We start from the raw sequence: 12,543 nt of genomic DNA, 5'->3' as shown, positions 1-12,543 counted from the left end.
GTAGTCCTCATACGGCAGCAGTCCTGCTGGGCCTGCGTTCTGGTCATTTGTCTATGGGCCCTAATAGATCACACATTCCCGGAGTGGGTCTCCCTCTGGCCTCCTCTGCAGCCTCGGCCAGGACCTGGCCCTGAAGTAGTAATAATAAAGCTGACCGACGCTCGTTGCATCTGTATCTCCCTCACAGGTTATTTTACCTGATTTCCTCATGCCCATCTATCTATAGGGTAAATATCACGCTCCCATATGTTAAGAGAAGAACTGAAGCCCCAGAAAAGTGAAACGACAGCTCCCTCTGCTTCTTGGCCCAAGGGTCTCCCTCCTCTGCTAGTGGTTCTCAAGTTTGGTTTCACAGCAAAAGCCCCTGGGTCGCTTGGTAAGCTGGAGCTTCTCACCTCAGCCCTGATGCATCCAACTCAGTTGGTCTGGGATAGAGTTTGCCTCCGGGTCAGACTGTTCTCTCACCCTGCCCCATAGCAAACCTCTAGATGGGACTTCAGAGTCCCCAAACCAGGGGCTCTCAACCCTGACAGTACGTTAGAATCCTCTGAAAGCTCTAAAAACCAATAATAAAATCAGAGAATCTGAGAGTGGAGGTCCGAGCAATTGTTCTAGCTCCTCAGGAAATTGTAATGTGTAGCCAGGGCTGAGAAGCATTGTCTTCAGCTCCCTCCAACACCCACACATACACTTAAATGTAACAGAAAATAAAAACCATCCCAAACCATAAAGCAGGTCCAAGAAAGTCCTACAAAATTCTGATCTTTGAAATGATAATCACTTAGACCATTTTTCACCACTGCCAAAATATTCAAACCCACGTCTTAAATTCAGTGCCCACTCTGCTTTACGGGAGCCTCAAGGATGTCCCTAATCTGCTCCGGTCTTGCCACCTTCCCTCTGCCCTTCCCGCCCTGGGCCGTTACCTGCACAGTGGTGGAGGGGCTGGCAGGGGCTCCAGGCTTGGCGGCGCAGCGGTCAGCGTGGCCGTGACAGAAGCAGCTCCCCTGTAGACGCAGCTGGGACACTGCATAGTAGGCGCTGGGGGGATAGGAGCCCCTCTGGGGTAAAGGGGCCAGCTTGGTGAAGTTGACTCTCAAGTTTGTGATCTCGCCCAGCTCTGAGAGGGCGCAAACAAAGGGGGTGAGGGTGGAGAAGGAAAATAAAGAAAAGAATTAGAGGCAAACAGTCTCCTAGGGCAGGACAGATGATGAAAGGAATTCTGGTCTCACCATCTCTTCTTCCTGCCTTCATACGGTTATTCCAGGACCCATCCTCCCCAGCCCTCAACCATCCCATGGGGGAGAAGACCCCCTGCACTCTGACTCAGGCCTTTTGAGTCTCAGAGGCTACCACAACAGCTCTATGACTGGAGGAAGCAGGGCAAGTATTAAATCCAACCATGTTGACAGAAATATGAAAAAACAGGAAATTTCCATGACCCGGGTTCCAATCCTGTTTTGCTCCCCACCCATTGGCCCACAGGCTAGAGGAGTAGCAACACTGACCTTGAATTTTTTGACTTTGGGTTGCTGGAATCCCAGAGGCTAAATCCATGAGGTTAAGCTGGACCTACAGAGAGAGGGGAAAGGGAAGAACTGAGGAACGGTGTGCCCCAAGCTCAGAAGAAGTCTTCTTCCCATTCAATGCTCCGCCCTCTTCATACTACGCTGAGGTCCTTCTTACCTGCAACCTGAGATGACGGTGGATGTGAGGGCTGCCAACCACCCTGGGAGAGCAAGATGATCACTGGGCCCTAAATGAGTGAGTGAGTGTGTGTGTGTGTGTGTGTACAACCTCTCCTCTCCAACTGAAAATATAGCTATCCTAAGAACTTCCTGATTTCCTTGGGTTAAAAATTACGGTAAGATATACAATGTACACATGAGGGTTTAGGGGATACTAAATTTCCAAACACCCAGGATGAGTGAGAGGGCCCAGGGCCCAAGGATGCATGGATGTGGTGAACACCACCCTCCAGACAACTCCAATTTCAACTATGCTTTTCCTTTTTACTAAAAACCACTCATTAGTTGTGACTTCATCTGCACATCCCAGGAAGAGTTTTCACATCAACCCTCTACAAATCAGGAAAAAGTCCTGTGTTCTGATCTGGGGTCTGGGGAATGTAGTTAACATGGATCTGGATACGGCTATAATCAAGGAAGAGCTGTTAAAGAGGAGAGAGATGCACTGCCCACAGGGAAGGCAGTGCTCTGAGCACACAGTGCTTATGAGAGCAGCTCTGAGGGCTAGCCTGGGCCAGAGAAAGGAGGCGAGAACATACAGCCTCAGTCCAGCAGTGCGGAAAAGCAGTTATGAAAGAAATGAAAGAATCTGACCCCATTTGGAAGGATTCAGGGAGAGATATTCTGAGCTGTTTCTAGAGGCAGGTTCTCATTTCTAGCTCAGGGTTTAAGTTCAGGTGACCTGGAGCTGTGGCTTATACCTAAACTTCCGCAAAGGTGAGGATGGGGCTAGATGGATGGATTAAACAGAAAAAGGTCATTCTTGTGTTAAGCCCTACCAAGGTGAAATCAGAGACTAAATTAAATTGGTGTAATTTGCTCACTTGAATCTAACTAGCCATCTCAAAGTCCTCACATTGGAGCAAAGTCAATTTTACCCTCTCCACTATAGGGATATGTCAATGAGCCGTGGGGGAGGACGCTATGGAAGAGATCAGGGTTGGGCCATGCAGTGCACTCAACATGTTGCCTATTGGCCAGCAAAGAGGACCAGCAGCAAATGCTCTGAGAGTGGCCAGAGGGGTTGTAGTTGGAGAGCTCAGGAAAGACAGCAAGGTGCTCTGACCAAGGATGTGCTCATCTCTTCTCAAAAGTCTAGGTGACCGTGTGAGCAATGCAATGTCAGAGACGTCGTCTCCCCATGCCTATGTTTTCAGGGTCACCTCTACTTACCTTCCCCCCTTCTAGGTGCCCGTTAGGTCTCTGGGGCAGGGACTGGCACCGAACATCCCGCCAGCTCTGAGGCTGGCCCTGGCGGACACGGGGGAAGGTGGAGGTGCAGTCGGCAGCCAGGTACTGGTACACCTGCCAGGTCTTGCCGAAGTCTGAGGAGTGCTCGATCAGCATCCCGGCGGGCATGGGCCCCTGCGGAGACACAGACGGGGCGGGGGGGGGACCTGAGTGCCTGAGGGAGGAAGGCGCCGTAGGGACACAATCACAGAAACAGGCCCCCAAAGACAAGCTGGTGGCCCCTGAGAACCACAGTGAGGTAGGGAGAAAGGGCGCTGAGTGGGGTAAGTGGGCTCAAGAGCATTCTATCCAATTCTCCTGGCAAACCAGAGGCCCCAGTTGGTTTTCCTTGGGGAACCGTGGAAAGTAATAGGAAGGAGATCTACATTCCAGAAGGCATGATCCCAGCTCAGCCCACCACATAGGCTTCCAAACCAGAAAATTCTCCCGCTGCACTTCGCACAGCCAACTATTTTATCCCCACTAGCTCTTGGCTCTGTCCCTCCTCTCTCTTCCTCCCACTGCCATAGCCATAGTTCAGGCCACCTCAATTATTGCAGAGCCCGAATTACTGCAACAGCCTGGAATTCATGTCCAGCCTCTGTCCAGATGCTCCAAACCACTCTCCCCACTTCACCTAAATGGTCATCTGGTCACCTCACTCCCTGGGTGAAACCCTTCAACGGATCTGTATCAGCCTGAAGATAAGACGCAAGCCCCTTAGCATGACATATTGTCATGTCCCTACTCCCTCCATCGGTGATTTCATCCAGTCCTCATAGCTCTAAATGTTGCCTTCATGCTGACAGCTCCCAGCTTGGACCACTTTCTTGAACCACAGGTTTATAAACCCCACCTCTATACAGAGAGAACTTTCTTTTAAAACATAAAATGGGCTGTGACACTCTGCCAAAAACCCTTCAATGGCTTTCCACTATTCTTTTTTTTCCAGCTTCATTGAGATATTATTGATATATAACAGACATAAGTTTAAGGTGTATCAAATGTGATGATTTGATACATGTATATATTGTGAAATGAGCACCACAATAAGGTTAGTTCACACCTCCACCCCCTTACATAATTACTATTTTTTTGTGGTGATAACATTTAAGATCTACTTTCTTAACAACTTTCAGGCATTTAATACAGTATTAGTAATTAGAGTCGATCTGCAGAACTTATTCATCATATAGCTGGAAGTTTGTACCCTTTGATCAACTTCTCCCCATTTCCCCCACCCCTTGGCCCCTGGCAACCACCATTCTACTCTCTATTTCTATGAGTTTGGCTTTTTTAGATTCCACATAGAAGTGAGAACATACAGTATTTGTCTTTCTCTGTCTGACTTATTTTACTTAGCAAAATGCCCTCAAAGTCCATCCATGTTGTCACAAAAGGCAAGATTTCCTTTTTTTTTTTTTTTATGAGGAAGATTAGCCCTGAGCTAACATCTGATGACAATCTTCCTCTTTTTGCTGAGGAAGATGGGCTCTGGGCTAACATCTGTGCCCATCTTCCTCTACTTTATGTGGGATACCGCCACAGCATGGCTTGACAAGCAGTGCGTCGGTCTGTGCCTGGGGTCTGAACCCGCGAACCCCGGGCCGCTGAAGCAGAGTGCGCAAACTTGACCACTATGCCACTGGGCCAGCCCCAGGATTTCCTTTTTTTATGGCTGAATATTCCATTGCATATATATCTATATACCACATTTTCTTTATCCATTCATCCATTGTGGGACATTTAACATCGTTTCCATGTCTTGGCTATTGTGAATAATGCTACAACGAACATGGCAAGCCAACATCTCTTTGAGATGATGATTTCATCTCCTTCCGATGTATACTCAGAATACATACAGCAATTGCTGGATCATATGGTAGTTCTACTTTTAATTTTGAGGGGAACCTCCATACTGTTTTCCATAGTGGCTGCACCAATTTACATTTCCACCAACGGTGCCAAGGGTTCCTTTTTCTCCACATCCTGGCCAGCACTTGTTATTTCTTGTCTTTCTGATAATAGCCATTCTTACGAGTGTGAGGTGATATCTCATTGTGGTTTTGATTTGCATTTCCCTGATGATTAGTGATGCTGAGCATGTTTTCATGTACCTTTTGGCCATTTGTATGTCTTCCTTGGAGAAATGTCCATTCAGGTCCTCTGAGGCTCACTACTCTTGAATAAATCCAAACTCCTGGCTGGGGGTGAAGAGGCTGCGCTGGCTGCCTGGGCCCTGCCTCCTCGCCTCACCTCATGCACTGTGTGCCTCCATCTCGTCAATCCCTCAATCACATCACACTCACTCCCTCCTCAGAGCCTGTGTAAGGTAGCTGTCGTATTGTTCCTTCTGCCTGGAATGTTCCTCCCCCTGGTGGGCTCCTTCTCATCTTTTGTTCTCAGCTTAACTGTCACTCCTCCTGGAGATCTCTCTACATCCATCTAACATGCATTCTTCTCCCACACTCTGCTCACCCCACCCCATCATTTTCTATTTCAGCACCTTGTCTTTTTCCTTCATAAATGTCACAATTTCCAATTATTTAATTGTTAGTTTCCTGTTTTTTATTTTTCTCCCACTAGACCAGGGTTTCCCCACCTCGGCACTGTTAAAATTTGGAGTTGGATAATTCCTGTTGTTGGAGTTGTCCTGGTCATTCTAGGATAGTTAACAGCCTCCCTAACCTCTACTCATTAGATGTCAATAGCATTCCCACAGTTGTGACAACCTAAAATGTCTCCAGAAATTGCCAGATGTCCCTTGGTTGAGAACCACTATACTAAACCATAGGCCCCTATCTGTCTTGTCCACAGTTGTATCCCCAGCATCTAGCACATAGTAGGCTCCTAGTACACATTTATTGAACAAATGGGTAAATCTGTAGTCTGCTTCTCCCCCTCCATTTACCCTGTAAACTCCTCTCTCAACAGTTTTCAGCCCTCCGTGTCCCTACCTCTCACCACCATACACATATTTTCCCCTCCAGACCCTATGTGCATTCCCTTGCCCCCTCCCCAATTACATAACTTCTTGCCTCTTTCCTCCTGGCCTTTGCACTTTTCTGTTCTCTTTGCCTGGAAAGAACTTTGCCCTTTACCTGGCTATTACTGGCCTAGGAAGGTTCATTGTCCCCCAAGTGCATTCTGCGACCCACCCCTCAAAGACAGACCAAGCTGGATGCCCCCCTCTAGTGCTCGCAGCACCTCTTCTTAGCACACATCACACTCTCACTACTGGTTCTCTGTCTCCCCCACACATACTGAAGCAACTTGGGGATTATGATTTAGCTTTATTCATCTTTTTATCCCTGACATCTGGCACCAAATCTGATACATAATCAGTGTTCAATATGTCTGTAGCAAGAATGGACAAATACAAGCATGGGTGAGTGATAATAAACGAATGAAACTAACAGTATCCATCCAAATGAAAGCTGCCCTTCAAAGCTGTCACCTTTAGAGCCTGGGCATGTATTCAAATGATGCTGGCATTTCTCAAAATACTTCTGACCTTTTCTTGGCCAAGGATCTTAGAGCCAACTTCCTCGATCACATAAGAAATCAGGTCTTATCGCTTTTTATGCACAGCTTACCTCAAATTCTGAAAATGATACCGTCCTTCCTGATCATCTAATCTTATTAACCAAACTTGAGCCTTAAATATTTAACTATTTCTGTAGAAATAATAAAATCAAATCTTCTCTGAAAAGAAAAAAAATAACCTGTCATAAATGAATGAAAATGTTCCCTCCAAAAGGAGTATCTCAGAGGCTAGTCTAAAAGTAGGATCCGAGAGTACTCTGAAAGGTAACAGCACTGAATGAGCAGATCGCCCACCAAGAAGGCTGCTCCAATAGCACACCTTTCACGTGGAAGGGCCAATTCTTGACTGCTTGTTAAACTCAGTCTCATTGGCAAAGTTATTAAAACAGAGTACACCAAAAACACACAACTGTATAGTAAGTGACCAGGCTCAGTGGAATTGGTACTTGGCAGAGTTGAATTAATTAGACAAGTTGAGGGTGAAGGATGCAGAGAGAAAGCAGATATACAACCACTGCATGGTCAAGACAGGGAGCCTGGAGGTGCCACTGTTCTCCCAGGAGCAGGCCTCTGCTGTCACCATGATATAGGCTCAGGGGAAGTGTCACCCAGCCTGCAGAAGGGGGGGCCCACCCAGGATGTGATGCCATCACCCCTGGCCTGGGGAGACAAGGACACTGTGCTCCCCATGAGTCCAAGCCCACATGGCCCAGGGTCCCCCTCTCCTATCCATTGCCATGCCCAGGAAGCACACCTTAAAATCCATCATGATGTCTTGAAGCTGGAATCTCTTGTCCAGGTCCAGCTGCAGAGAGACAGGGTTCACATCTGAAAGGACAAAAAGTAGGAACTTTAGACCAAAGAATTTCCACCTTCCCAGGCCTGAAGAAGGCTCTGGACTTTATCAGCTCTAGGAAGTCAGAAACTCTCCAACCCTGACTCTCTGATTTTCCCTCTTGGAGAGGAATGGTACCAGTATGTTCTGATTTTATATTACCAATTCAAGATCCTATCTGTTCTTGGCCAAATTTTCTTCTCATCATCACCTGATACCCCTAATATCTTAAAGAGTTTCAACTTGTCTGTTGGACACAGACCTGTTCCCAGAGCTGAATTCCTTCAACAAGCCCAGTGGGACTACATGTAGTGAAATAAAGGCATTTCTCTCTCCTTTTACCCCATCATTATCCTCCAGGACAGTCTTCTGCCTACAACATCTGAAAGACTTCAAATATAGAGGCAGAAGGTTCTGCTTCTCAGCCACCCATGTACCGCCCACAATGAGAAATGCCTGGAAAACCCAAGGGCTCCTGGGCACCCTCCAGCCACTCCATCCTGTGGGAGCTTCCAAAAGTTTGGGGCCCAAAAGTGGCAGGCCCTTACCGTTCTGTGACTGCCACCAGCGCACGGGGCCTGAGGATGAAACCACGTTCTCCACCCGGTGACTGTTGTAATTGTGAGGCAACCTGGAGTCGCACTTGCAGCATTTCATCTGCCACTGTGGGACAGGGAGACACCAGAGACTCAGAGGCAAGGTCCAGATAGAATTCTCTCCTTGTATCCTGAGAGCCCAGAACATTCCCTCTGTGGAAATCCTACCCTCAGAGATCCACTGATTTCATTAATACACTTGGAAGGATTAACCTCTTAAAACAAGACTATCGGTCATCTTTTCATTTAATTCATTTGTGTCCCTCCTAAGACATAGCTAAGTGAATAGTAAATAGATGTTGTGATTAGGACAGAGGTATGAGGTAGTAGAAAAAAATAATTTTGGTACATGACATTGCCTCAAAGAGAAACTTGAGAAGACTGCTAAGAGCAAAAAGAAGAAAGGAAGAGAAATTCACTTTAACTTAGCATCTCCTATGTACTAGGTACAGGATAGAGAGTTTTATATCTCATCTCACTTAATCCTGGCAGCCTGGGGAAAATTGGGTTTCTGAGGGTCAGGGAGAGGGGACAGCAAAATAGGACAAAGGAATTTAGGGTTCTAGTCCTAGCTCTGTTACCCCACCTTTTAGGCTCAGTCTTCTCCTCTGTAAATTGAGGAAAGGTTGGACTAGAGTCATTCATTCCTTCAACAAATACTTATTGAGCATGTTCTATGTGCTAGACCAATGCTCTGGGTGCTGGAGTTATAACAGTGAACAAAACAAACACCCTGCCCTAAGAAAGCAGGGTCTAGTAACATTCAGATCATCTCTAAGGCCTTCCAGCACTGACATCTGGGACTTGACGAACTTTCCCAGGTTTGGCATCCCCTACCAACAAAAGAGAATTCTAAGATCTCCAACCAAATAGGGCTCTGTATGTGGGCGGTCCCAAGGCCAGGAAGGCATAGGGCAGAGGAAGTCTGCACCCCTAGGGCTGAGGGCAGATGTTCCTCTCATGAAGATCTGGGCCAAAGTGGGCAGCCAAGAAGAAACCAGTCTCACTGGGGAGGTCCCCCCAAAAAAACCACACCTTCTCTGCCCCGCCCATGTCCTGGAGTGAGACAAGAGACAGAACTGAACCCCAAGGGCTCCATGACAGGACACAGATCACCAAGAAAAAGAACATGGCCAGCGAGGTCATGTGTCCTTTGTCCTTGTAGTTTGTGTCTTCGTGTGCGTGTGCACACACACCTACACCAGAGACAGCATGACCCTGTCCCACCTCCCCCATGCAACACACATAACATCTGTTTTCTCTGAGTAAGCACGGTTGCAAACCTTGTGCCCAGCATAAAGAACACTGTTCAGAGGGCTCCAAATTCACCCACAAGTAGAAGCAAAGCTTGGACAAGAACCTCCCTGACCTGGTGGTCCTTCTGGGTAGGGACAACTGTACCTCCACACACACCATGCCTCTGCTTTCCCCTAAGCCTCCACTCATCAGAGCCAGGGAAAGCTCTGGTGGCCTCCTCTGAGGCCTTCCAGATCCTGAACCTCTGCCCCGTCCAGGGAAGGTGATAAGCTAACAAGACTGATCTCTTAAAACTTGTGAATCTGCTGAACTGATTAACCCAACAGCTCAGTTCCAAAGGGATTGAGTTAATATGCTGAGCCTGTGCCTTGAGCTATAGAAACTCCTTGCCCAACACCCATCTTCCCTCTCCACAGCTAACAAGGCTTGGAACAGCAGAGAATGCAGAAAGGGAACCAGAAGTCCTGACTCTCAGAGCCTCTGCTTTCCACCTCATTTTCCAGCTCTCACTTCCAATCTGCAAAGTAAGAGAATCATCACCCTTCCTGGTGTGTGGAGCTGGCCTCATCATGTCCAAAAGTGCTTTATTAAACAATAATTTTTTGGATGTTTAATGCTGCAATAATGGCTGGCCCATGTGCCCTGTATAAACTCGCACCCACTGCCTCCCTCCCCCATCACTGCCCCGTCAACTCCTTGTCCTGCCACATCTTTCTTCATAGTACATATCTCCACTTGACATATGTGCATTTATGGCGTATTTATTTGCTTACAGTATTTGTTTCTTGTCTGCCTCCCCCTGCTAGAATGTATACTCCATGAGGGCAGAACTCCCTTTCCTTTACCGCTGTGTCCCCAGAGCTTAGAAAAGTGACCAGCACATAGTAGGCCCTCAGTAAATACTTATTGAACGAATAGTAAATGCTCAATAAGTGCTAACAATTCCATTAAGATTATTACTAGACACTCTCTTCCTGTACTCAGGGTGCTTAAAAAGAGGGGTGGGGAGTGAGGAGGTAAGAAAACATTGATAAGTGATAGAGCGCCCACCGTGTGACAGGTCTGTATTGGGAGTTCCAATACAATAATCTATTTAAGCCTCATGACAACCCTATGTGGTAAGTAGTCTTGTTCCTGTTTTACATATGAGAAAGCTGAGGCTCAAAGAAGCTATGTGACTTTCCTATGACTGAGAGCCAGTGTCAGCACCAGTCCCAGAGAAGGTCCCTCCCCACCTCCCTCTCCTCTCTCTGCTCTCTCTTCTCTCTCTCTCTCTCTCTCTCTCTCTCTTTTCTTCCCTTCCACCCTCCCTGTCGTCCTCTCATTTCCGCTAGGAAACCAGCTGGGTGCACAGACATCATGGGAAGCCTGGTAAAGGTGACAACCTCTGCCTCACCAAAGGGCTTGGTCTGACCCTACAGCTGATCATGGGGGAGCCTAAGGCAGAGAAAGCACTTTGGGGAGAAAGCTGGCTTCTCTGGCTACCCCAGCTCAGTTAACACAGAGACTGCAGATGTGTCAGTGGCTGAAACCAACACCTGAGCACTTAAAATAATCCTTTCTGGGCATGAGAAGCCCCTTGCTGGAATCTGACTCTCCTCCAGAATCCTATTTTGGTCCCTGGCAGCGAGGATGCCCTTCTCCCTGCTCTGCCCAGCCTCTCAGGGGAAAACTTTTCCACTCCCCATCCTTTGTCTGCACTCAGCACATGTCCCGCAGAGAGACAAGGGCCGGCTGCCTTCCAGCGGCCTGTCACCAGAGCTCTCTCCCCAGCTCTGCTGGGAGTGGATCCCAGCCCGTTCCCTTGCCAAGAGGGTGCCAGAAACAACCTCTTTCTTTCCTGAGGCCATGGGACACAGAACCTAGAACAGCTCAACCTGAGACTATGGAAATGCCCTGGATATTCCCAAATGATGAAATATTACGCAACTATCAAAAATACTGTTTATAGAAAGCTTTTAATTGCATGGGGAAAATGCTTACAATACAATGTTTTATGAAAAAAAAGTTGGGCATAAACTTGTAAATACATCATGATCTCAATGATTGATTTTTAAAGGAATAGAAAGTGTTTGGAAGGAAATGCAACAATATATTATGTTAAACCATATGAAATTGCTGATATTCAGCAATTTTGACTTACAAAAATGGCAACTGCATGAGGTTTAACCTAATATCTCTGGGTAACGGGATTACAGGTAGCTTTTTTCCTTCTTTGTTATTTTTTAATAATTTTAAACTTTAATACCTTGGATATACATTAACTTTTACACTCAGCAAAATAGACATTATTATAAAATACCACAAACTAAAAATGCCTGGGTATTCAGTATGGGCTTATTCCACTGCCTCCTCCGTCAGTCTGCATAGCTGGCCTGGGGTATCCCATGCCTTCTCCACCTTCCTTCCACGTGTGCAGGCCTGATGGAGGGATCAGATGGCCTCGTGGGCTTAAAACCTACGTGCTGCTTATCATAGTAACATAACTAAAGGAGGGACTTATCTCAATCCTGAGAGACAGGCTAAGCCAAAAGGCTTGGGGCAGGTATTTTAAGTAGCTTTGCTTGCCAACTAGCTAGCAGGATGGAGGCCCAAAACAGAGCAGCTTATGGCAGAAGCCCATGTGAAGACAAACTGCTAATTTCTTCTTTCCCCCTGGGCTTTAGTTTTAATTCTATTTTATTCTCATATGCCTACATGTAGTAGTGTATAAATGTGTGTGTACGTGTGTGTGTGATTCTGAATGTGAGGCTCTTCCCCTCGTGTGTGTTACGTGCCTCCATCTCTCCCAGAGATGGAAGCTCTCAGCTGCAGCTGCCTCCCTCTCTGGGGCCATTGCCCAGCATTACCCTGGCTGTGCTACCTCAGAGATGCAGCATTATTATCAATTCAGCCTGTCAGGCCTCCAGCCAGTTTGGCTTCTGCTCGCTCTCCATCTGGAAAGGCTAGGCCTCTTCCCTTATCCTGGAGCTTTCTAGAAGCTCAGCAGTCTGGCCAGAAGACAAACCCTCCCACAGAGCTAGGGGCAAGCAAAGGAGAGAGCAAGAGCCAGCAGGAGCCTGAATCACAGTGGAGAGGGGTGGAAAAAGGAAGGCAATGCAAATCAAAGCTCTGTGCCTTTGCAGAACACAGAGCTAATTCTGGGGAAAATAGGAAAACAGGCTCTGGTTATACATGGCCTGGCTCCCTCCCACGAACAAGCCAGAGGCTGCCTGTGTCTATCTGAGGAGCTACAGTCAGGGTCATGGCTGCCAGCCAGGGCCAAAAGAAAGGAAGCCAGGACAAAAAAAATCCAGCTGCCTGCAAGAAAAGACATTCCTTCCACTTGAGC

At 47.3% G+C, this 12,543-nt stretch overlaps 1 protein-coding gene across 3 annotated transcripts in view; it reads right to left on the bottom strand.

The window, feature by feature from the left end:
• Positions 1-12,543, bottom strand: part of LAMB3 (laminin subunit beta 3) — a 39,756-nt gene that overhangs the window by 17,926 nt on the left and 9,287 nt on the right. For all 3 annotated transcript variants that reach the window (XM_087439573.1, XM_004424856.3, XM_087439578.1), the window contains 5 exons: positions 7,908-8,022; positions 7,279-7,352; positions 2,922-3,113; positions 1,509-1,572; positions 927-1,120 (listed from right to left, as the gene is read on the bottom strand). In XM_087439573.1, the coding sequence (XP_087295699.1) occupies positions 927-1,120; positions 1,509-1,572; positions 2,922-3,113; positions 7,279-7,352; positions 7,908-8,022 (639 nt within the window). The remainder of the gene's footprint in view (positions 1-926; positions 1,121-1,508; positions 1,573-2,921; positions 3,114-7,278; positions 7,353-7,907; positions 8,023-12,543) is intronic.

This window comes from Ceratotherium simum, chromosome 2, assembly GCF_057802395.1.
Source record: "Ceratotherium simum simum isolate JZ-2026a chromosome 2, ASM5780239v1, whole genome shotgun sequence".
NCBI classification, from domain to species: Eukaryota; Metazoa; Chordata; class Mammalia; order Perissodactyla; family Rhinocerotidae; genus Ceratotherium; species Ceratotherium simum.
The sequence above is the reverse complement of the archived record's forward strand: the minus strand, read 5'-3'. Positions and strand labels throughout refer to the sequence as shown.